We start from the raw sequence: 25,702 nt of genomic DNA, 5'->3' as shown, positions 1-25,702 counted from the left end.
TCTGCAAACTAGTTTCCTTCATTTATTGATAAAGACTATAAGACCAATGAAGTGGGTGTAAAGTGGAAGCAGTGGATGTGCAGGGAGCAGCATCTTGAGCACAAAGCACTTTATGTTGTGGATGGATTTGCACACGGTTCAGTTTCCTTCATTTATTGATAAACCCCATAAGACCAATGAAGTGGGTGTAAAGTGGAAGCAGTGGATGTGCAGAGAATAGGATTTGGAGCCCCGAGCTCTTTATCTCTGAATGTCTCCACATATTTGTAGTGTATTTGTGATGATTTCTGTGCACACACAATAGGACAGCGCTGTGACACATAATGCTCTTCTAGATGACAGGGAATCCTTCCCTTTGTTACAGCAGCAGTCCGCTAGAAGGTTTTTGTAGGTTTGGAGTTGTTACACATAGCGCGGGTTTTATCCATTTATAGTGATGACATCATTGCCCAAATCTGGGGGTCACCAGCCATTTCCACCCTTTACTCCCAGCTGGGGGGCTTTGTATCCATATACCAGATGTTCTACAGGACTAAATCTGCAATCAATGTTACTGCAAAATCAAAGGGGCCAAAACCCCTCCCCCGAGGAGTCATATATTTCTGTCCCCCTTGGTGGGAGTGGAGGTGACCCCTCTATAAGGATCTACAGTCCATACACACCCAGCACAAGGCCGGGGTCACACTACCAGACGCTTCTCGGGGCTGCAGTTCCTCTGAGCTCCACAAGGTGGGGATATCACTTCTACCCAGACAGGAAGTCTCTATGGAAGACAGGAAGTGATGTCAGGTACAGACAGGAAGTGATGTCAGGTGCAGACAGGAAGTTATGTCAGGTACAGACAGGAAGTGTCTATGGAAGACAGACAGAAGTGATGTCAGACAGGAAGTGATGTCAGGCACAGACAGGAAGTGATGTCAGGTACAGATAGGAAGTGATGTCAAGTACAGACAGGAAGTTCCATGAATGAGGAAGTAGAGGAGACATTCCTGGATCTGGCAGCAGAGGAGGTAATATGTAGATGAACCCCTTCAGGGGGAGGAGTTGATGATAATATATTTGCTCCCAAAGCTGGCCTACATGGTTCAGTTTTATCGTTCAGCCAGCGGGATGACCATAAAAACTGAAGTGATTCCCCCATCCACACATTGGAGGTGAATGGGGGAATCCTCCTCGCTGCACTCTTGTATTCTGACAATGGGGGGACTCCTCCGCTCTCAGAATACACAGATCAGCACTGAAGCTATTGGCTGCAGCCGCTGGGGGAGTGGCTTTTATCCGGCAGTGACCACACATGGATGGAAATGTGAGCGATCCCTGCTGAACCAGCTGAATTTCCATGGATCTATGGTCACCTTCAGTGACTTCCTCCCCTCCCCCTCATCTCCTTCATGATGGAAGTCATGCTGAGATCATCTCCCATTGGCTGAGCAATATTCTCATTTGTCTCTCAGCTCCTTCTTGCTATTCCTCGTCCTGCCTGTTGTTTCCTTGGATTGATTTTCTGTGTAGTGACCCCGGCTTGGTCTCTTGGATGTGCTCGTCTGTTGCTTGCCCTGACCTTTCTCCTGATTCCTGGATCTCCTCCTCATCTCTCCTCCATATCCTCTTACACAGCTTTTCTCCACACCTGCAGTGACCCTGGGGGGAGGAAACTTGGCACCAGCACGCCGCCAAATCCATCCCCACCATTAGGGGCTCTGGAGACAATTGTCTGCTATTTACACTCCGTTCCTCCGCACGTCACCTGATCACATGACAGCTTACTTCCACAGATTCCGGACAGATTTCTGGATGATAAAGGTCAAAGTTCACTCTTCAGTTTAGGAGAGGTAGGACGCACCCAGGAACAAGGATTTGGTTTGCATGGGAGCCTCATATAGAGGACCCCTCAAATCTCCCCATCCAAATGTCCCTCCATCCAGAGTCTATATGTCCTATGACATCACACTGACCTCACAGCTTTTCCTCCCAATGTCCCTCCATCCAGAGTCAGAGAATCCAATGACATCACACTGACCTCACAGCTCCTCCTCCCAATGTCCCTCCATCCAGAGTCAGAGAATCCTATGACATCACACTGACCTCACAGCCCCTCCCACCAATGTCCCTCCATCCAGAGTCAGAGAATCCAATGACATCACACTGACCTCACAGCTCCTCCTCCCAATGTCCCTCCATCTGGCATTTTTCTGATGCTCTTAGGATGTGGGGGTCCCTTGGTATCCTCACATGTAAAGTGGGACTGTTGGTCCTGCGTTGTATGTAATGACATCAGAATGCTGCAACAAGCCTATACCCTGCGTAGTGTGGGGGTCCTGTGGGGGGGAATTATACCTCAGCCTGAAGTGGGGCTTTAATAAAATGGAGACCTGAATGGAGAGGTGAGGAGGATTCTGGGAATATCATTTGATGTGACTATTTGTGTTCAGATGTAGAGTTTTCCTCCTGTGAAGTCTGGAGATCATATGACATCACATTGCCTCCACCTCCCTCCCTGATAGAAGAGAGAAAGAAGAAGAAGATTCTAGAAGTCACCAGAGAGATCACTGAGCTGCTGACAGGAGAGGTGAGCGGTGCCGGGAATTCTGGGACATTCTCCAGTAACAGACAAGGGATGTGTCTGGATGGTGACTGTATCATTGTGTGTGTCAGGTTCCTATAAGGTGTCAGGGTGTCACTGTCTATTTCTCCATGGAGGAGTGGGAGTATTTAGAAGGACACAAGGATCTCTACAAGGACGTCATGATGGACAATCAGCCGCCCCTCACATCACCGGGTAAGAGGAGACTTTATTGTAAAGGAGAGAGCAGTACGGAGGATCCACCTAGATCCCCCATCATCTGATAAACACATAGAAACAATGGATTCAGTCAGTGTGTGTGTTTCCTACAGATGGATCCAGTCATGGGAACCCACCAGAGAGATGTCCCCGTCCTCTGTATTCCCGGGATTCCACACAGGAAGGTCACACCATCCCTCACCACCATCAGGTAGATGATGACAATTATTGGTAGTTGTGATTTATACACAGCATGTTTGTTACAATGAATGTTTTATTATATCTTTCAGAGTGGAATCCTCGGGGATGATAATATTGATGTTAAAGAAGAGTATAAAGAGGAGGATGAGGAGTATGGAGTGATGGAGGAGTTTTCAGAAGGACACAAGGATATGATGGAGCCACCTAATACCAGGAACCCACCAGAGAGATGTCCCCGTCCTCTGTATTCCCAGGATTCCACACAGGAAGGTCACACCATCCCTCACTATTACAAGGTGGGTGGGATGGAGCATCTAGAACATGAACTTGTGGAGACAATGTGTGCAGTTCTTTTATGTGGCCTTACATTTTACAGATGATATTCTCTCTCATTTCCTTGATTTAGAGTGGAGATCCAATCGATATAGAATTTGAGGTGAAAGCAGAAGAAGAAGAGGCGTATGTGAGGGATGATCAGCAGTCTATGGAGGAGGATGGAATAACGGGGACATTTATAGAGGAGGACACTCCTACAGAGATCAGCACAGGTGGGTCATGAACACTAAATCCATTCCTCCACCCATACTGCTCACTGATTGGTCCAGAGTAGGGCGGGGACTGGGTGATATCAGCCTGTAATCCCCTGGTCACTTTCCTGAGCTGTGTTCCCCGTCCTGTATTCCTGGATTTCTCTCGGATAATCTTCCTTCTCTGTGCTGCAGACACAATTTATGTATCTAGACTGGATTTATGGAGGTTCTGGGGTTCAGATGGCAGCAAAATGTTGATTTTCAGCACAGGCATTACAAGACCTTATCACCTGACATAAGTGTCTACGGTCTCCTTCCCCATGCCCGGGTCTAGTAAGATCTCTGACAGAACAATTCTCCCAGGGTTCCTTGCTCTGTGGTCTGCTGGCTGTGCCGGGTGGAGGGATATGTCTGTATAGTCTCAGACCCAAGTCACTGAGTGCAGTCTCAGGAGATGGGAGGCAGCGGTGTGGGATCTCTGCAACTTGTCTACAGGAAACATTTAATCTTCCACTGATTACTGAATACCAATATTATGAGTCCTGACCCTTACACTGTATAATTTATTTTGTACATTACATACTGCTGACCCCTGCACTATATACTCTATGTTGTACATTACATACTCCTGACCCCTGCACTATATACTCTATGTTGTACATTACATACTCCTGACCCCTGCACTATATACTATGTTGTACATTACATAGTCTTGACCCCAGCACTATATACACTATGTTGTACATTACATACTCCTGACCCCTGCACTATATACTCTGTTGTACATTACATCCTCCTGACCCCTGCACTATATACTCTATGTTGTACATTACATACTCCTGACCCCTGCACTATATACTCTATGTTGTACATTACATACTCCTGACCCCTGCACTATATACTATGTTGTACATTACATAGTCTTGACCCCAGCACTATATACACTATGTTGTACATTACATACTCCTGACCCCTGCACTATATACTCTGTTGTACATTACATCCTCCTGACCCCTGCACTATATACTCTATGTTGTACATTACATACTCCTGACCCCTGCACTATATACTCTATGTTGTACATTACATACTCCTGACCCCTGCACTATATACTATGTTGTACATTACATACTCCTGACCCCTGCACTATATACTCTGTGTTGTACATTACATACTCCTGACTTCTGCTCTCCCCCTCCCCCCACTGCTATATATACACATAATATGGATTCTCTTTTGTTACACCCATTTCCTCCCAGCTGGACATTTTGTATCGGATGATGTGATTGGAGCACAGACTTTTACATGGTGATAATAATGTGATAAGAAAGTGATAATGAGGGAGGAGTCAATACCCCAATGATGGTGGTCTTCAGGATCAGTCCAGTCTTCATCTTGGTTGTTCTCCCCCCATCCTCACTCTCTGACCTCTGGTGGGGCTCAGCCCCGCTGTTCTTCATGACTAAATCATGGACTAAATAAGGAAGTGCAGTACTTCTTGTGTTGGGAAGATGGTGATGAGTGATAGAGGGGGTGGGGACCCTCGTCCTATAATCCCCTCATCACTGTCCCTCCTATAAAAGACAGTTCTGGTTGTTTCCTCACTCTCTGACTAAGGTCCATGAATAAAGAAATGACCTGGTAGGAGATCAGAGGAGCCATTTCCTAGTTCCCTTGAGGGTGGAATTGTAAGCTCCTCAGAGACCAAGCTGCCTGATGTGGGCGGAGTCCTGGTTTGGGCGAACCAATCAGCTCCTGTCTAGTAGTCCTCTTTGTCTTTGTATTTTAGTCCATGGCCGGGAGATGAGAAAAACCTCTGAGGATTGTCTCACTTTGTCTCCAGACTGGAAAGTAGAAGATGAGGACATCACACAGTATAGTCCAGGAGAAAACCCGGCTCCCTCCAATGTCCATCCGGCACCACCCAGTGTAGATGGACCATCGGATTCCTCGTATCCTGAGGAACCTCAGACTGTGCGGGACCAGGCCAGCCTTCCAACAGCTTCTCAGAGCTTCTCCTGTACTGAGTGCGGGAAGTGGTTCTATTATAAATACCATCTTAATTTGCATATAAGATCTCACACAGGGGAGAAGCCATATTCATGTCCTGAGTGCGGAAAATGTTTTTCTGTGAAGTCCAGTCTTTACACACATCAGAGATCTCACACGGGGGAGAAGCCTTATTCTTGTCCTGAGTGCGGAAAATGTTTTTCAATGAAGTCCAGTCTTAACACACATCAGAGATCTCACACGGGGGAGAAGCCATATTCCTGTCCTGAGTGCGGGAAATGTTTTTCAAGGAAGTCCCATCTTTACACACATCAGAGATCTCACACGGGGGAGAAACCATATTCCTGTCCTGAGTGCGGGAAATGTTTTTCAAGGAAGTCCCATCTTTACATACATCAGAGATCTCACACGGGGGAGAAGCCGTATTCCTGTCCTGAGTGTGGGAAAAGTTTTTCACAGATGTCCCAACTTTACACACATCAGAGATCTCACACGGGAGAGATGCCGTATTCCTGTCCTGAGTGTGGGAAAAGTTTTTCACAGAAAGCCAGTCTTTACACACATCAGAGATCTCACACGGGGGAGAAGCCATATTCCTGTCTTGAGTGTGGAAAATGTTTTTCAGCTCAGTCCAATCTTTACAGACATCAGAGATGTCACTTGGGAGAGAAGCCACTTTCCTGTCCTGAGTGAGGGAAATGTTCCTCAATGAAGTACTGTCTTCCTGTACATCAGGGGTCTCACACAACCCTGGAGAGGTATTAGTGCCTTGAGTGCGGGAAATGTCTTCTAGGTGAATGTTGCTGGACATCCCAGCTCTCGTGGGGAAGAAGCACACCCTGATATACACCTCAGATATACTCCATGGCTGATCTTCATCATGGAAGAAACAGTTCATAAGGAGATGAGAGGCCCCCAAAGACATGGATGAAGTGTGGGACCGGGTTGGCCATTGATGGCAGGAGAAGAATAAAAATGGAGTCCTACCCTAGAGCACTGGGCTGACTTCTCATTGGGGTGCAGCCTATATACTAGAGATGGTCTACACCTAAATGAAAGGGGGTCTGCTGTGCTGGGGGAGGGGTTTATGGGAAGGCTGGAGGAGAATATAAACTAGGATGGAGGGTGGAGGAAGAATTAAATTATAATGGGGTAGACAGATCAGACAGGGGTCAGTACTTATTGGGGGGTGGAATGAGGAAAGATGGGGTTAGGGCTATGGCAGATGATAAGAAGGTTCCCATGTTACAAACATCCAGTGGAATTGGTACTATTTGTATGAAAATAAAAAATACACAAAATCCATGTGAACAAGGTGTCAGTGAATGGACAAGGTGTCGGTGAATGAACAAGGTGTCAGTGAATGAAAGTGTTCACCAATGCCAGAAGTGTGCCCAGCACAATAGGTGAGTTGGAAGGTTTGGTGCATGAAGAGAACTAGGATTGAATTGGTATTGCTGAATCTTGGCTTCATTCCTCACATGACTGGGCCATTCATATTCCTGGCTAGGTTCTCTTTTGGAGAGACGGGGGAAATAGGAAGGGTGGTGGTGTCTGTCTCTATGTGAGAAGTGATCTCAGAGCGAGTGTGAAAGAGGACCTAGTTGATGGAGAGTGTGATGAGGCTGAAGTATTATGGGTGGAACTGCACATGGGGGGCGGTACTACAAAGGTCATCATTGGAGTTTGTTATAGGCCTCCCAGTGTTAATGAGGAGGTTGAGACTCAGCTCCTCCCACAAATGGAAAGGGCTGGGACAGTGATAATGGGGGATCGCAACTACCTGGAAATTGACTGGAGTAATGGTACTGCAGGAACAGTTAAGGTGCAAAAATGTATAAACCTACTACAGGACAATTTTATGGTCCAGCTCATAGAGGCCCCAACTAGGAATGATGATCTGCTGGACCTGGTCATCTCCAACCATGCTGAGCTTATTACAAATATCCATATAATGTTAGCTGTAAACAGCGAGCATATACGGGAAAATAAAAACGCTCAACTTTAAGAGAGCTAATTTTCCAAGGCTGAGAGCTGCTCTCCAAGACTTATACTAGGAGGGAATATTGGTATCGATGAACACAACACAGAAATGAGAGTCCTTCAAAAAGACTGTATGTGACCACACTGCAAAATATATTCCCATGGGCAACAAGTATAAAAGGATAAAAATCCAACCTATTATTATTATTACATCGAGTTTATATAGCGCCAAAGGGTTTGCTCAGCGCTGTACAATAGAGGGGGAGACAATACATGGCACAGTACAACAACAACAACAAACAACGTACGAGGGGTAAGAGGGCCCTACTCTTTCGAGCTTACAATCTAGGTGGGAGGGGGTAAAGGTACAATAGGAAGTGGCTGAGGGGTGGGAGGAAAGAGGGAGAATGGCCGTTAGGTGAGGGTGGGGTAGGCTTCCCTGAAGAGATGGGTTTTGAGGGAGCGCCTGAATGTGAAGAGGGAAGGCGACAGTCTGATGGATTGGGGCAGTGAGTTCCAGAGAATGGGGGAGGACCTGGAGAAGTCCTGCAGTCGTGCATGGGAGGAGGAGACCAGGGAGCAGGATAGAAGGAGGTCCTGTGAGGAGCGAAGGGTACGGGTAGGGCGGTACTTGGGGATCAGGTTGGTGAGGTAGTCAGGGGCAGTGTTGTGAACGGCTTTGTAGGTCAGGGTTAGGAGTTTAAATTTGATGCGTTGGGCAATCGGGAGCCAGTGGAGGGAGAGGCAGAGGGGGGTGGCAGAGGTGGAGCGGGTGGTGAGGTGGATGAGTCTAGCCGCTGAGTTCAGGATGGTCTGGAGTGGGGAGAGCCTGCACTTGGGTAGGCCGGTGAGAAGAGAATTACAGTAGTCAAGGCGTGAGATGATGAGGGAGTGTACTAGAAGTTTGGTGGTGTCTGGGGTGAGGAAGGAGCGTATCTTGGCAATGTTGCGAAGATGGAGCCTGCATGTGTTTGTGAGTGATTTGACATGCGGTTGGAAGGAGAGGTTCGAGTCAAGAATGACGCCAAGGACTTTGGCTTGCGGGGCGGGAGTGATAGTGGAGTTGTTGGTGATGATGGATAGGATGGGGGGGGGGGGGTGTTGGCAGGGGGAAAGACGAGGAGCTCGGTTTTGGAGAGGTTGAGCTTGAGGAAATGTAGCGACATCCAGTCTGAGATGTCGTTTAGGAGGTGAGTGATGCGGGCGGAGATAGTGGGGGTGAGGAGAGAACCTATGTGTCTCACGGCCAAAGTTATAAAAGCTACAGATAATAAGAAAAGAGCCTTTATTAAATATAACAATGAAGGAACGCGATCATCGTTTACACATTACAAAGAATAGAACAGAATATGCAAAAAGGAAATAAAGGAGCAAAAACTGAAAACAAACGACAGAAAGATATCAGGACGACCCCAAAACATTCCTCCAATATATGAATAGTAGAAAGGTCCGGTCCCAGCATGTAGGCCCTTTACAGAACCATCTAGAGGGGGGGGACAAAGAGAAGGACAATGTATGAAATCCCTTCTTCAGCTCTGTGTATACAAAGGAGCATGGGGGGCTCTTGTCCATAATGGGGGGTGGTACTGACACCCCCCAGATGATCCACATTGGCTCACAATTGATATGATGCAGAAATATTTATACAGAATAAAGGTGAATAAAGCCCCTGGACCGGATGGCAGACACCCACGGGGCCTTACAGAATTCAGCTCTGTCATCTCACAGCCATTGTTTCTCATTGTTAGGGACTCTTTAATGACTGGCATAGTACCACTGGATTGGTGTAAGGCCAATGTGGGGCCAATATTTATAAAGGGGACAAAATCTTTCCCAAGTAATTATAGACCTGTTAGTGTAACTTCTATAGTTGGGAAGATACTGGAGAGTTTAATAAAAGACCACAGAGAGGAGTTCTTGCTGGAAACAAATATTGTAAGCCACAGACAGCATGGAGTCATGAAAGACAGAAGTTGTCACACAAATCTGATTTCTTTTTATGAGGAGGTGAGCAAAACCTTGGACAGAGGGGTGGTGGTGGACGTGGTATACTTGGACAGAGGGGTGGTGGTGGATGTGGTATACTTGGACAGAGGGGTGGCTGTGGACGTGGTATACTTGGACAGAGGGGTGGTGGTGGACGTGGTATACTTGGACAGAGGGGTGGTGGTGGATGTGGTATACTTGGATGGAGGGGTGGTGGTGGTTGTGGTATACTTGGACAGAGGGGTGGCAGTGGTATACTTGGACAGAGGAGTGGTGGTGGAAATGGTATACTTGGACAGAGGGGTGGTGGTAGATGTGGTATACTTGGACAGAGGGGTGGCAGTGGTATACTTGGACAGAGGGGTGGTGGTGGAAATGGTATACTTGGACAGAGGGGTGGTGGTGGATGTGGTATACTTGGACAGAGGGGTGGTGTTGGTTGTGGCATACTTGGACAGAGGGGTGTCGGTGGACATGGTATACTTGGACAGTGGGGTGGCGGTGGACATAGTATACTTGCACAGTGGGTGGCGGTGGACATGGTATACTTGCACAGTGGGTGGCGGTGGTTGTGGTATAATTGGACAGAGGGGTGGTGGTGAACGTGGTATACTTGGACAGAGGGGTGTCGGTGGACATGGTATACTTGGACAGAGGGGTGGCGGTGGTTGTGGTATAATTGGACAGAGGGGTGGTGGTGGACGTGGTATACTTGGATAGGGGTGGCTGTGAATGTGGTATACTTGGACAGAGGGGTGGCGGTGGACGTGGTATACTTAGACAGAGGGGTGGTGGTGGTTGTGGTATACTTGGACAGAGGGGTGGTGGTGGTTGTGGTATACTTGGACAGAGGGGTGGTGGTGGTTGTGGTATACTTGGACACAGGGGTGGTGGTGGTTGTGGTATACTTGGACGGAGGGGTGGTGGTGGTTGTGGTATACTTGGACGGAGGGGTGGTGGTGGTTGTGGCATACTTGGACAGAGGGGTGGCGGTGGACGCGGTATACTTGGACAGATGAGTGGCGGTGGACGTGGTATACTTCTACAGAGGGGTGCCAGTGGACGTGGTATACTTGGACAGAGGGGGGGGGGCTGTGGACGTGGTATACTTGGACAGAGGGGTGGCGGTGGACTTGGTATACTTGGATAGAGGGGTGGCAGTGGTATACTTGGACAGAGGAGTGGTGGTGGATGTGGTATACTTGGATGGAGGGGTGGTGGTGGTTGTGGTATACTTGGACAGAGGGGTGGTGGTGGAAATGGTATACTTGGACAGAGGGGTGGTGGTGGATGTGGTATACTTGGACAGAGGGGTGGTGGTGGTATACTTGGACGGAGGGGTGGTGGTGGTTGTGGTATATTTGGACAGAGGGGTGGTGGTTGTGGCATACTTGGACAGAGGGGTGGTGGTGGTTGTGGTATACTTGGATGGAGGGGTTGTGGTATACTTGGACAGAGGGGTGGCGGTGGAAATGGTATACTTGGACAGAGGGGTGGTGGTGGATGTGGTATACTTGGACAGAGGGGTGGTGGTGGTTGTGGCATACTTGGACAGAGGGGTGTCGGTGGACATGGTATACTTGGACAGTGGGGTGGCGGTGGACATAGTATACTTGCACAGTGGGTGGCGGTGGACATGGTATACTTGCACAGTGGGTGGCGGTGGTTGTGGTATAATTGGACAGAGGGGTGGTGGTGAACGTGGTATACTTGGACAGAGGGGTGTCGGTGGACATGGTATACTTGGACAGAGGGGTGGCGGTGGTTGTGGTATAATTGGACAGAGGGGTGGTGGTGGACGTGGTATACTTGGATAGGGGTGGCTGTGAATGTGGTATACTTGGACAGAGGGGTGGCGGTGGACGTGGTATACTTAGACAGAGGGGTGGTGGTGGTTGTGGTATACTTGGACAGAGGGGTGGTGGTGGTTGTGGTATACTTGGACAGAGGGGTGGTGGTGGTTGTGGTATACTTGGACACAGGGGTGGTGGTGGTTGTGGTATACTTGGACGGAGGGGTGGTGGTGGTTGTGGTATACTTGGACGGAGGGGTGGTGGTGGTTGTGGCATACTTGGACAGAGGGGTGGCGGTGGACGCGGTATACTTGGACAGATGAGTGGCGGTGGACGTGGTATACTTCTACAGAGGGGTGCCAGTGGACGTGGTATACTTGGACAGAGGGGGGGGGGGCTGTGGACGTGGTATACTTGGACAGAGGGGTGGCGGTGGACTTGGTATACTTGGATAGAGGGGTGGCAGTGGTATACTTGGACAGAGGAGTGGTGGTGGATGTGGTATACTTGGATGGAGGGGTGGTGGTGGTTGTGGTATACTTGGACAGAGGGGTGGTGGTGGAAATGGTATACTTGGACAGAGGGGTGGTGGTGGATGTGGTATACTTGGACAGAGGGGGGGGCTGTGGACATGGTATACTTGGACAGAGGGGTGGCGGTGGACTTGGTATACTTGGATAGAGGGGTGGCAGTGGTATACTTGGACAGAGGGGTGGTGGTGGATGTGGTATATTTGGACAGAGGGGTGGCGGTGGAAATGGTATACTTGGACAGAGGGGTGGTGGTGGATGTGGTACACTTGGACAGAGGGGTGGTGGTGGATGTGGTATACTTGGACAGAGGGGTGGTGGTGGATGTGGTATACTTGGACAGAGGGGTGGTGGTGGTATACTTGGACGGAGGGGTGGTGGTGGTTGTGGTATATTTGGACAGAGGGGTGGTGGTGGACGTGGTATACTTGGATAGGGGTGGCCGTGAATGTGGTATACTTGGACAGAGGGGTGGCGGTGGACGTGGTATACTTGGACAGAGGGGTGGCGGTGGACGTGGTATACTTAGACAGAGGGGTGGTGGTGGTTGTGGTATACTTGGACAGAGGGGTGGCGGTGGACATGGTATAATTGGACAGAGGGGTGGCGGTGGACATGGTATAATTGGACAGAGGGGTGGTGGTGGACGTGGTATACTTGGATAGGGGTGGCTGTGAATGTGGTATACTTGGACAGAGGGGTGACGGTGGTCGTGGTATACTTGGACAGAGGGGTGGCGGTGGACGTGGTATACTTGGACAGATGGGTGGCGGTGGACGTGGCATACTTGGACAGAGGGGTGTCGGTGGACGTGGTATACTTGGACAGAGGGGTGGCGGTGGACGTGGTATACTTGGACAGAGGGGTGGCGGTGGACGTGGTATACTTGGACAGAGGGTTGGCGGTGGACGTGGTATACTTGGACAGAGGGGTGTCGGTGGACGTGGTATACTTGGACAGAGGGGTGGCGGTGGACGTGGTATACTTGGACAGAGGGGTGACGGTGGACGTGGTATACTTGGACAGAGGGGTGGCGGTGGACGTGGTATACTTGGACAGAGGGGTGGCGGTGGACGTGGTATACTTGGACAGAGGGGTGGCGGTGGACGTGGTATACTTGGACAGAGGGGTGGCGGTGGACGTGGTATACTTGGACAGAGGGGTGGCGGTGGACGTGGTATACTTGGACAGAGGGGTGGCGGTGGACGTGGTATACTTGGACAGAGGGGTGGCAGTGAACATGGTACAGTTGTGCTCAAAAGTTTTCCTCCCCCGGCAGAAATTGTGAAATTTTGGCATTGATATTGAAAATATGACAGATCTGCCAAAAAATGCTCTTTTATTGAAGGATGATGATCATATGAAGCCATTTATTATCAAATAGTTGTTTGGCTCCTTTTTTAAATCATAATGATAACAGAAATCACACAAATAGCCTGGATCAGAAGGCTCCGCCCCCTGGATCAGAAGTCTCCGCCCCCTGGAATGTTTGGCCTTGGTACAGACACACAAGGTGACACAAACGGATTACAATGCCAATTAGAGGTTCATGTCCCACATCTGTGGCTTGTTAAATTGCAATTAGTGTCAGTGTATAAATAGTCAATGAGTTTATTAGCTCTTACGTGGAAGCACTGACTAGGCTAGAAACTGAGTCATGGGGATCAGAAAGGAACTGTCAAAAGTCCTGCATAACAAGGTAAATGAACTTTATAAAGATGGAAAAGGACATAAAGAGATGTCCAAAGCCTTGAATATGCCAATCAGTGCTGTTAAATCACCTATTAAAGCAGTGGAAAGTTCGGGGATCTCTTGATACCAAGCCAAGGTCAGGTAGACCAAGAAAGATTGCAGCCACAACTGCCAGAAGAATTGTTTGGGATACAAAGGGAAACCCGTAGGTAACTGCAAGAAAAATCCAGGCTGCTCTGGAAAAAGACAGTGCGGTTGTTTTGAAGGAGCACAATATGATGACACTTGAACAAAAATGAGCTGCATGGTGGAGGTACCAGAAAGAAGCCTTTACTGCATCAATGACACAAGATGGCCCGGTTAGGCATGTCAAGGTGTTGTCAGGCATATTATAACCGGGCTTTTTTGTGGCATTGGTGCAGTAAAAGCTTCTTCCTGGCACCTCCACCAAGCAGTTCATTTTTGTTCAAGTATCACCGTATTGTACTCCTTAAAATCAACCACACCATCTTTTTCCAGAGCAGCCTGGATTTGTTTTGAGGTTGTCTGTGAGGTTTTTTCTTTGTATCCCGGACAATTCTTCTGGCAGTTGTGGCTGCAATCTTTCTTGGTCTACCTGACCTTGGCTTGGTATCAAGAAATCCCCGAACTTTCCACTTCTTAATAGGTGATTTAACAGTACTGATTGGCATATTCAAGGCTTTGGATATCTTTTTATGTCCTTTTCCATCTTTATAAAGATCTATTACCTTGTTATGCAGGACATTTAACAGTTCTTTTCTGGTCCCCATGACTCAGTATCTAGCCTAGTCAGTGCATCCACTTGAGAGCTAACAAACTCATTGACTATTTATACACTGACACTAATTGCAAATTAAAAAGCCACAGATGTGGGACATTAACTTCTAATTGGCATTGTAACCCGTGTGTGTCACCTTGTGTGTCTGTACCAAGGCCAAACATTCCAGGGGGTGGAGACTTCTGATCCTGGGGGCGGAGCCTTCTGATCCAGGTTATTTGTGTGATTTCTGTTATCATTATGATTTAAAAAAGGAGCCAAGCAACTATTTGATAATAAATGGCTTCATATGATCACTATCCCCAAATAAAAGACAGTTTTTTGGCAGATCAGTCATATTTTCAATATCAATGCCAAAATGTCACAATTTCTGCCAGGGTATGCAAACTTTTGAGCACAACTGTGTATATATATATGTCTATATGTATGTGTGTGTGTTTATGTATATGTGTATATAGTGTGTATATATAATATATAATGCTCAGCACATAATTGCCATAAAATAATGATGTTGATCACTGAAATGAATAACAAAAGTATGAATACAAATACACCGTGTTCCAAATGATTCTGCAGATGATATTTTTCTCATTTCCCTCAATAATTGATGTAAATATCAGTCGGCATAATTCTCAGGTGACAACTATAAGAGGACAATTCACATTTAATTGAACAAACCTCCTAATGATAACAGGATTTTTGTTCCGGATTATTCCGCACAGGAAGTTTCAAAACACTTTCTAGGTTGTAAAGAACTGAAAATTGTCATTTGTTGTGTTTGCAGCAAATTTACTGAAATCAAAAGCTATTTCAATCCAACTTTTAACAACATTGTAACTTTGTAAACATTTGAAGCGGTCACGTTACATTGTAACATAGGACCCCTTATCTGATAGCAGATCACAAGTCTTGCATCCATTGAACTTGGGAGTTTTTGGACAGTTTCTGCTTGAATTTGTTTGCAAGATGTCAGAATAGCCTCCCAGAGCTGCTGTTTGGATGTAATCGGCCTCCCACCCTCATAGATCTTTTGCTTGAGGATGCTCCAAAGGTTCTCAATAGGATTGAGGTCAGGGGAGCATGGAGGCCACACCATGACTTTCTCTCCTTTTATCCCCATAGCAGCCATTGATGCAGAGGTATTCTTTGCAGCATGAGATGGTGCATTGTCATGCATGAAGATGATTTTATTACGGAAAGCATAGTTCTTCCTTCTGTACCAGGGAAGAAAGTGGTCAGTCATAAACTCCTCATACTTTGCAGAGGTCATCTTTATACGTTCAGGGACCCTAAAGGGGCTGAGAAGCTCTGTTTCCATGATTCCGGCCCAAAACATGACTCCACCACCGCCTTGCTGACATCACAGCCTTGTTGGAACAGGGTGGCCGTCCACCAACCATCCACTACTCCATCCATCTGGACCACCCAGAGTTGCACAGTACTCATCAGTGAACAGGACTGTTTGAAAATGAGTCTTCATGTATTTTCTGCCCAATGCAGCCGTTTCTGCTTGTGAGCATTGGTTAGTGGTGGCCGAATGGAAGGTTTATGCACAGTTGCAAGACTCTGGAGGACTCTACACCTTGATGTCCGTGGGACTCCAGAGGCACCAGCAGCTTCAAATATCTGTTTGCTGCTATGTAATGGGATTTTAGCAGCTGCTCTCTTGATCCGATGCATGGATCTGGCAGAAATCTTCCTCAATGTGCCTTTATCTGCACCAACCCGTCTGTGCTCTGAATCAGCCACAAATCTCTTCATAGTGCGATGATCACGCTTACGTTTTCCTGAAATATTGAATGTTTTCATCCCTCGTCCAAGGCATCGAACTATTTCACTCTTTTCAGCAGCAGAGAGATCCTTTTTCTTCCCCATATTGCTTGAAAATGGTGCTCTGCTTAATAATGTGGAACGCCGTCCTTTAGGAGTTTTTCCTTAAATTTGGCTCACCGGCCAATCTAATTATCACAGATGTCCGAGATTGTTTTCAGTGATCAAAAGAGCCCTGACACACAATGCCATCCATGAGTTACACTGAAAAACAAAATATTTCATCTTTGTGACACTTAAATAGAATTTGCAGAATAATTTGGAACACGGTGTAGTAATAAATCCATGATTCAGCTTTACCTGTACATTGTGATCAGAGCATATCGATCTTTTGCTGAGTGATTTGCATTAAATCCATGTTATTAGAGCTCTTAAAATGCTTCAGCAACTCTTTAGAACTCTTTCCAAGTGATCAGATGGGTTTACAGGAATATTATGAGGAAGTATTGTGTTCGATGTGTCAGAATTGTAACAACGGCAGTGGAGAGAGGAACTTCAAACAAACAATCAACAGCAGAGGCTGCTCAGATGGCGGTGGAATGCACGCCGGAATGTAACCACTAATGGGTGCCTGCTCAATGCATTCCAGCCGCCATCTTTACTTGTCACTGGAGGGCATATCACAGGAGGTGCAACCGAGAAGCCTCTGAAACCGCCCATATGTAAATCCGAACAGACGGAGGGTGGCTGCACACAGCCACAGTCTACTGCTCACTGCGTCGTCACTTGCGGGATGGAGAGCCCAGGAACCAACGCCTCCATCTCACAACACAAGGAGGGATGGAGGGGCACAGCGCCCACCTTGCACTAGATGGAAGAGTTTATGGATTATGATCCAAAGGAGGAAGGAAAAAAAGGGGAAATTATGCAAATAACTCAAAAAATAAAAAATAAAATAAATGATTAACTAACAATTGATGGACCACAACACTGGTAAATTGAATTGATGAATAACGATAATGAAAAATATTGGAAAATATTTAAAATAATGATAAAAATATATTTTTATATATATATATATATATATATATATAAATTGAATAAATGATAGTTAATGACTGAATAAATAAAAATGAATGAATAGAAGGGAATGAAACAGAAACTAGTATATACAGTAAATATGAAAAATAAAGACAAAAATAAAACAGGAAGACTATAATAATAATAAATTAATTAAATAATTAATTCATGAATTTATGATGAATCATAATAAATGATGAATGATAAAAATAATTAAAAGACCAAAAACCGAGAACCTTCCAGGCCTCTATGAATTTTGGGGATAAATGAATAAAGAAATAAGAAAAGACATTGGGCTGGAGATAAATTGTTCATGAAAAGAATGGGTAGAATTCATGTGATGTAACTGCTGTTTAAAACAGATGGAGACTTTTCATGGACTATATCAAGGCATGTGTTTCAAGATCATCATTCAAACCTTTTGGGGATAAAGTATCTAGTGTAAAAATCCAAGTGTTTTCTCTCCTGCAGAGTCTTTGGTGTCTCCTGCCATTGTCCAGATCTTTCGGTATGGCCTCCACCCCAAAGACTCTGATACCACAGTAACTACCTCGGGGGACGTCTTTAAAATGATGGGGGACAGAGCATTTTTTTTTTACCATTTTTTGATACTGCTTTTATTTCACTGATGTGAATTCTCAAAGGACAGGAAGTACGGCCTATATAGAGTAAGCCGCATGGGCACTAAAGTCCATACACAACAAAAGAAGTACTACATTTAATGATCCCAAGTGATCTCGCAGGTGCCACAGTTGGGAACATCACATCTATAATTCCCTTTTTGGTCAAAGAGACCAGACCATGGGCCTGGAACAGATTTAGGGAGGCTCGTAGTCTTGAGTAGCCTACTGGGAGCTAGGATACATCTAAGGTATGAGATTCAATATGGTTCTGTGCGAGATTTAATAATAGATCCTGGGCCATCAAACAGATTCTTTCCAAAAGTTGGAACATTCTCAAAAATGATCCTGCCCTGGGTCACTCACTTCCACAGAAGCCGAGCTTGATCTTTAGGAAACCCAGAGACCTTAGAAATAATTACTTTATTATTAATAATCCTTAATAAGGGCATCAATGTATTTTCCAATTCACTCCAAGGGTCCTTTAATGGCTGAGATGATGGGCCTCCCTGATGAAATAACCAACTTCTTATGTACCTTGGGGATAATGTAGATAGTGGGGATGTTATAATCCTCCACATGTAGATAACTGTATTCCTTCTTGGTGATAAGGCCCACCTCACATGCCAGGGATAGTTCATGATTAAGGAGCGAGACCACCCTGGGAAAAGGATTCCTCTCTAGTTTACTGTATGTAGAAGTATATTGAAGCTGCCTTTTGATCTCACATTCATAGTCATCTGTGGACATGAACACCACATTACCACCTTTGTCACAAGGTTGGGTGCTTCCTTAAGTTCCCTGAGTACCTGTCTCTCATGCTGTGAAAGGTTATCAACACCACTTGGTCTCCAATCAAGCTGTGCCAAGTCACGATGAACCAGATCAAGGAATACTCCCAGCCATCGATTTTTCCGGATCTGGGGCATTTTAGTAGATTTTATAGGTAGACAACCCTGTCTTTTTATTATTATTATACAGTATTTATAAAGCGCCAATAGTTCTCTCAGTGCTGTACATTACAAAGGGGGACAGAACATGTGACAAAACAACAACAATACAATGCAAAACATGAGGGGATTGAGGGCCCTGTTCCTTGGAGCTTACAATCTAGGAGGGAGGGGATGGTGGCACAGGAGGAGATACCTGTGGGGGATGGGGTGGTAGGGAGAGTGGAGGAGGTCGGTCAAGTTAGCAGTGGGTAGGGTAGGCTTCCCTGAAGAGATGGGTTTTCAGGGTGCGCCTAAAGGAGAGGAGAGTAGGTGATAATCTGATGGGTTGGGGCAGGGAGTTCCAGAGGATGGGTGACACCCTGGAGAAGTCCTGGAGGCAGGCATGGGAGGAGGAGACCAGGGAACTAGAGAGAAGGAGGTCTTGTGAGGAGCGGAGTGTGCGTGTTGGGTGGTACTTGGATATTAGGTCAGTGATGTAGTTCGGGGCAGTATGGTGGACGGCTTTGTACGTCAGTGTTAGGATTTTGAATTTGATCTGTTGCGCAATCGGAAGCCAGTGGAGGGATTGGCAGAGAGGGGTGGTGGAGACGGAGCGGTTGGAAAGGTGAATGTGTCTGGCAGCCGTATTCAGGATGGACTGAAGTGGGGATAGCCTGTGGTGAGGCAGGCCAGTGAGGAGGGAGTTGCAGTAGTCGAGTCGTGATATGATGAGGGAGTGGATGAGCTGTTTAGTGGTTTCTGGGGTTAGGAACGTGTAGATTTTAGCGATGTTGCGGAGGTGGAGTCTGCACAAGCTTGTTAAAGATTGAACCAGGTAAGTACTCACAGTAATCAGGTAACACAGGAACAGAATAGACCGAATGGCATTCAATGACAGCTCAGGGCAATTTAAATACCGCGCCCTGCGCTGTCATTGGTGCCCAGCGCGCGCCCGCGTCACTCAGTGCGCATGTGCAAGCTCGCTGCGGCTGGCCCGGACCTAGTGCCCGCATTCCTGTGTGAGGTGGCGCACTGCGCCTGCGCCAGGACCAGCGCCGTGGCGATCCCTGCCAGCGTGCTTGCACGTTGGCTGGTGGGAGGAACAAATTGTTTATTCATCCCCCTGTACATCGATGATGTCCTCATGCTATGGGAAGGCACTGAGTCGACGCTTCATGCGTTTTTGTCTGAACTCAATAATAACAATCATAATATCAAACTCACCTATACCTTTAACTATAGGGAACCTCGTTCCTTGATCTCTCAGTATGGATTGAGGGTGATGCCCTCCATATTAAAACGTATAGGAAATCTACAGCTGTCAATTCCTTGCTCCTCACCTCTAGCCCCCATCCACATTCTCTGATCCGGGGGATCCCCACTGGACAATGTCTGTGTATTTGCAGAAATTGTACCTGTGGTGACGACTATGAACAAGAAGCAGATGGCCTCTATAACAGATTTCAGGAAATGGGTATCAACATAGTACTCTTAGACAATCCAAAGTGAAGCCTCTAAATGTAAGCGGGAAGTTATTACATACATGTACTGACAATTCTGTCTCTCATGATCTGTCTTCTGTGCGTATTATTACCCGGTTTGGGGTCCAGTGGGAGGCGGTACGGGAAGTTCTTACTAAGCATTGGCACATCCTTACTCAGTCCCCTGAATTATCTCAGATTGTAGGCCCTAGACCCCTTATGGTCACTAAGCGAGCAATGAACCTGAGGGACAATCTAGTTAAATCTGAATTCACACCAACAAACAATTGGCTAACAGATTTAGCTCCGCTCATAGGAATGTTTCCCTGTGAACGATGTAGTATATGCAGGTAAGTTGACCGGACAGACAGATTTTCTGCTGTCAACAGACAGAAAGTTTTTCATTTCAAGCAATTCAGGAACTGTGCCACCACACATGTGAAATATATGCTCCAGTGTCCTTGTGACAAAATATATATTGGAAAAACAAAACGGCAATCACGTATACGAATGGGTGAACATTTAGGACGCTTTTGTAATAAACACGATCGAACTCCAATAGCTGAACATTTTGATAAATTCCACAATTCATCTCCTGTCGGTTTGCGTGTGAAGGCCATTTATGCACTCAATTTGCCCAATTGTAGGGGTGACTTTGATACAATTCTTTTACGTAAGGAGAAGGAATGGCTCTTTAAAATTGGATCCCCAGCACTTAGTGGCTTAAATACTGAATTCAGTTTACAGGTCTTTCTTGACCCATAACTGTCCTTTTTGCCCCCTACTCACTGCTATAATTCCCATTTGTTAACAATCGGTTATATATGCTGACTAATCCTATCTCTTTCCTGTTTGGCCATTTGGTTACTCTGGCTCACTATGGCACATACTGTACTTTATATGGGGTTCTAGTTGCCCCTATGTATGGGAATGTTTGCCCAATTATGTATATTTGAATCCCCTCATTTTGTTTTAATTATATGATTTGTAGCATTTTTGCATTGCTGGAATGACTTTTCTGTAGTGGCCATTTTTCCTGTGTGACGACTGTGTCCCCTATAAATGTCTTCAACAATATGGCCGCTACATCCTGAAGCTCACGTGACTCAATGGGCGAAATGCATTGACATCACAGCATTGTAACACTCACTTCCTCACCATCCGGGTCCTCCTTGGCGGCTCTACAATCTGACCACACCGGACCATCTGACAGACTCTCTGTCCCTGGACAACCACATGGCATGCTCCTGCAGCTCTCATGTTGCAGCAAGTCAAGATCACCATAGATGTCGGTATATGGTTGGCTGAGCAGACATTGTTTTCACAGTAAGGCATCAATATATTGGAAAATTCCCCACAATAGCAAATTGCTCGGTTGAGTTACTTATTGGATGTATTTATCCTTATGGTGGGAAAGCGATTCATTACAGATCTGTACAACAGCTCACCCCCCATTTATTGTATCCTGTATACTGCCAATCATACATACTGAGATTATGGCCATTTACATCTCCAATCAAGGATGATTTAGTGGACTGTCCTCTATGGGAAGTATATGGGTCTGTCATGCATCTATGACCTCAACAACCATCAAGGGATTGATCCATGTGGTCTAGTAAATGATAACCGTTTGTCTCCCCATTTCTATATACTGCTTCTGGTTGTTTTATCATTTCCCTCTATTGGGGGTCCATCTACTTGGTTTATAGGAGCAACGGGCTGTATTCCTATCCTTACAATTATCTTTCACACATGTGGCGTGTTCTGGACTGCCTTCTATGGATATACTGGGATTCATATACACCTACACAAGGACTGTCTGAGTCTGTTTTATTGTGTTGAAGTTTTTTGATCCTGCCACGATCTACATTTGGCTCCACTGACTTCCGTGATTACTCTACTTCCAATTTTTTTTTAAATTATTCTTGATCTCCCTTGATTTCTATGTTTGATGTGGAATGACCCTCTTTGGGTTTCACAGTCCCTCATTATATTGGCCAATCTTAGTGCTGTATGTGTGCGTGTAGCGTGGACCCGGGTGCCCAGGTGGGTGCCTCTCTATATGGCAACGTTGTCATGATTTTATTGTGCTGGGTGGAGGGCATTGTCAGCTTTCTATTGTTGTCATGTCAATTTCAATACAAATTGTGTTTCAAGCCGCAGCTCTGTTCTCTTGAGGACTTCTCTTCCAGTGAGTTCTTTACTCGTGGGTTTCCATTGTTATCTCTGGTTTTCACCTCAAACAATGAAGACTTTGAATTCTGCGTTTCACACCTCAGTGTCTGAATTGCATTATTCCCAGAGTACTTTGTATCCGGCGTGATTGGACGGAGGGTGCCGGCATGAAACCGATCTATCCTAACAATGGCCAAAACGCATCACAGCTGGGGGAAGGATCGTCACATTCATTCAACTAAGATTTTTTAAATAGATCTCTAAATAGTTATGAAATCTCTCACCACAAAATGTACTCAGCCAATGAAAGGCAATGACTCCATTTTTATTTTCCTACTCTTATCAATGACCAACAATTTTGGTGTGCCCACAGTGACAGAGTCTGACAGCCCAGCACTAGATGGTCATAGGAAACCACTATATGAAATAAAATACGGACAATATGTGCTGAGCTGAGCAAACACATTTCATATTTATTCCACTCATTTTATAAATATAGACCTCTAAGAATTTGTGAAAGATTACACTGAAAAATGGCCAAGCCGGTCCCACACTTATCTCCTTATGGACTGTTTCTTCCATGATGAAGATCAGCCATGGAGTATATCTGAAGTGTATATCAGGGTGTGCTTCTTCCCTACATGAGAGCTGGGATGTCCAGCAACATTCATCTAGAAGACATTTCCCACACTCAAGGCACTAATACACCTCCAGGGTTGTGTGGGATCCCTGATGTACAGGAAGGCAGGACTTCAGTGAGGAACATTTCCCTCATCCAAGACAGGAAAGTGGCTTCTCTCCCGTGTGAGACCTCTGATGATTGTAAAGATGCGATTTCCTAGAAAAACATTTCCCGCACTCAGGACAGGAAAGTGGCTTCTCCCCTGTGTGCAATCTCTGATGTCTGTGAAGATGTGATTTCCTTGAAAAACATTTCCCGCACTCAGGACAGGAATACGGCTTCTCTCCTGTGTGAGATCTCTGATGTGTGTAAAGATTGGACTTTCTTGAAAAACTATTCCCACATTCAGAACAAGAATACGGCTTCTCTCCTGTGTAAGATCTCCGATGTTTGTAAAGACTGGACTTCTCTGAAAAACATTTTTCACATTCAAGACAGGAGTAAGGCTTCTCCCCCGTGTGAGATCTCTGATGTGTGTAAAGATCAGACTTCTGTGAAAAGCATTTCTTGCACTCAGGACAGGAATATGGCTTCTCCCCTGTGTGAGACCTCTGATGGATTTGAAGATTGGTCTTTAATGAAAAACATTTCCCGCACTCAGGGCAGAAAAATGGTTTCTCCCCTGTGTGAGATCTCTGATGTCTGTAAAAATTGGACTTACCAGAAAAACATTTCCCGCACTCAGGACAGGTATATGGCTTTTCTCCTGTGTGAGATCTCTGATGTATTTGAAGATTGGTCTTTAATGAAAAACATTTCCCGCACTCAGGACAGGAAAATGGCTTCTCACCTGTGTGAGATCTTTTGTGCATGTTAAGATGTGATTTAAAACAGAAACCCTTCCCACACTCAGTACAGGAAAACCTCTTCTCTGTTGAAAGACCGACCCAGTCCCGCACAGTCTGAGGTTCCTCAGGATACGAGGAATCCGATGGTCCATCTACACTGGGTGGTGCCGGATGGACACTGGAGGGAGCCGGGTTTTCTCCTGGACTATACTGTGTGATGTCCTCATCTTCTACTTTCCAGTCTGGAGACAAAGTGAGACAATCCTCGGAGGTTTTCCTCATCTCCCGGCCATGGACTAAAATACAAAGACAAAGAGGATTACTAGACAGGAGCTGATTGGTTCCCCCAAACCAGGACTCCGCCCACATCAGGCAGCTTGGTCTCTGAGGAGCTTACAATTCCACCCTCAAGGGAACTAGGAAATGGCTCCTCTGATCTCCTACCAGGTCATTTCTTTATTCATGGACCTTAGTCAGAGAGTGAGGAAACAACCAGAACTGTCTTTTATAGGAGGGACAGTGATGAGGGGATTATAGGACGAGGGTCCCCACCCCCTCTATCACTCATCGCCATCTTCTCTTTTCATGTGACAACACTGAAGAAATAACACTTTGCTACAATGTGACATAGTCAGTGTACAGCTTGTATAACATGTAAATTTGCTGTCCCCTCAAAATAACTCAATGCAGCCATTAATGTCTAAACCACTGGCAAACAAAGTGTGCCCACTCCTAATTAAAAATGTCCAAATTGGGCCAAAAGTGTCAATATTTTGCATGGCCACCATTATTTTCCAGCACTGCCTTAACCCTCTTGGGCAGGTGTGTTAAATTTGGTGTTATCGCTCTCACTCTCTCATACTGGTCACTGGAAGTTCAACATGGCACATCATGGCTAAGAACTCTCTGAGTATCTGAAAAAAAAGAATTATTGCTCTACATAAAGATGGCCGAGGCTATAAGAAGATTGCCGAGACCCTGAAACTGAGCTGCAGCACGGTGACCAAGACCATACAGCGGTTTAACAGGACAGGTTCCACTCAGAACAGGCCTCGCCATGGTTGACCAAAGAATTTGAGTGCATGTGCTCAGCATCATATCCAGAGGTTGTCTTTGGGAAATAGACGTATGAGTGCTGCCAGCATTGCTGAAGAGGGTGAAGGGGTGGGGGGTCAGCCTGTCAGTGCTCAGATCATATGCCGCACACTGCATCACATTGGTCTGCATGGCTGTCATCCCTGAAGGAAGAATCTTCTAAAGATGATGCACAAGGAAGCCTGCAAACAGTTTGCTGAAGACAAGCAGACTAAGGACATGGATTACTGGAACCGTCTCCTGGGGTCTGATGACACCAACATCAACTGATTTGGTTCAGATGGTGCCAAGCATGTGTGGCGGCAACCAGGTGAGGAGTACAAAGACAAGTGTGTCTTGCCTACAGTCAAGCATGGTGGTGGGAGTGTCATGGTCTGGGGCCGCATGGTGGTGGGAGTGTCATGGTCTGGGGCTGCATGAGTGCTGCCGGCACTGGGGATCTACAGTTCATTGAGGGAACCATGAATGCCAACATGTACTGTGACATACTGAAGCAGAGCATGATCCCCTCCCTTCAGAGTCTGGATGCAGGGCAGTATTCCAACATAACGACCCCAAACACACCTCCAGGACCACCACTGCCTCGTTAAAGAAGCTGAAGGTAAAGGTGATGGACTGGACAAGCATGTCTCCAGACCTGAACCCTATTGAGCATCTGTGGGGCATCCTCAAATGGAAGGTGGAGGAGCGCAACTCCACCAGCTCAGTGATGTCGTCATGGAGGAGTGGAAGAGGACTCCAATGGCAACCTGTGACGCTCTGGTGACCTCCAT

The 25,702-nt window shown here is 46.2% G+C and overlaps 1 protein-coding gene across 1 annotated transcript in view; it reads right to left on the bottom strand.

The window, feature by feature from the left end:
- Positions 1-25,702, bottom strand: part of LOC149450586 (uncharacterized) — a 51,986-nt gene that overhangs the window by 17,152 nt on the left and 9,132 nt on the right. The window contains exon 2 of the mRNA XM_089691707.1: positions 23,142-24,130. Coding sequence (XP_089547833.1) covers positions 23,142-24,130 — 989 coding nt within the window. The remainder of the gene's footprint in view (positions 1-23,141; positions 24,131-25,702) is intronic.

The sequence above is a fragment of the Staurois parvus genome, unplaced genomic scaffold, assembly GCF_062004578.1.
Source record: "Staurois parvus isolate SC_StPar_1 unplaced genomic scaffold, SC_StPar_1.0 ptg000570l, whole genome shotgun sequence".
Taxonomy (NCBI): Eukaryota; Metazoa; Chordata; class Amphibia; order Anura; family Ranidae; genus Staurois; species Staurois parvus.
Note: the sequence above shows the minus strand (reverse complement) of the source record. Positions and strands in the feature narration are given on the sequence as shown.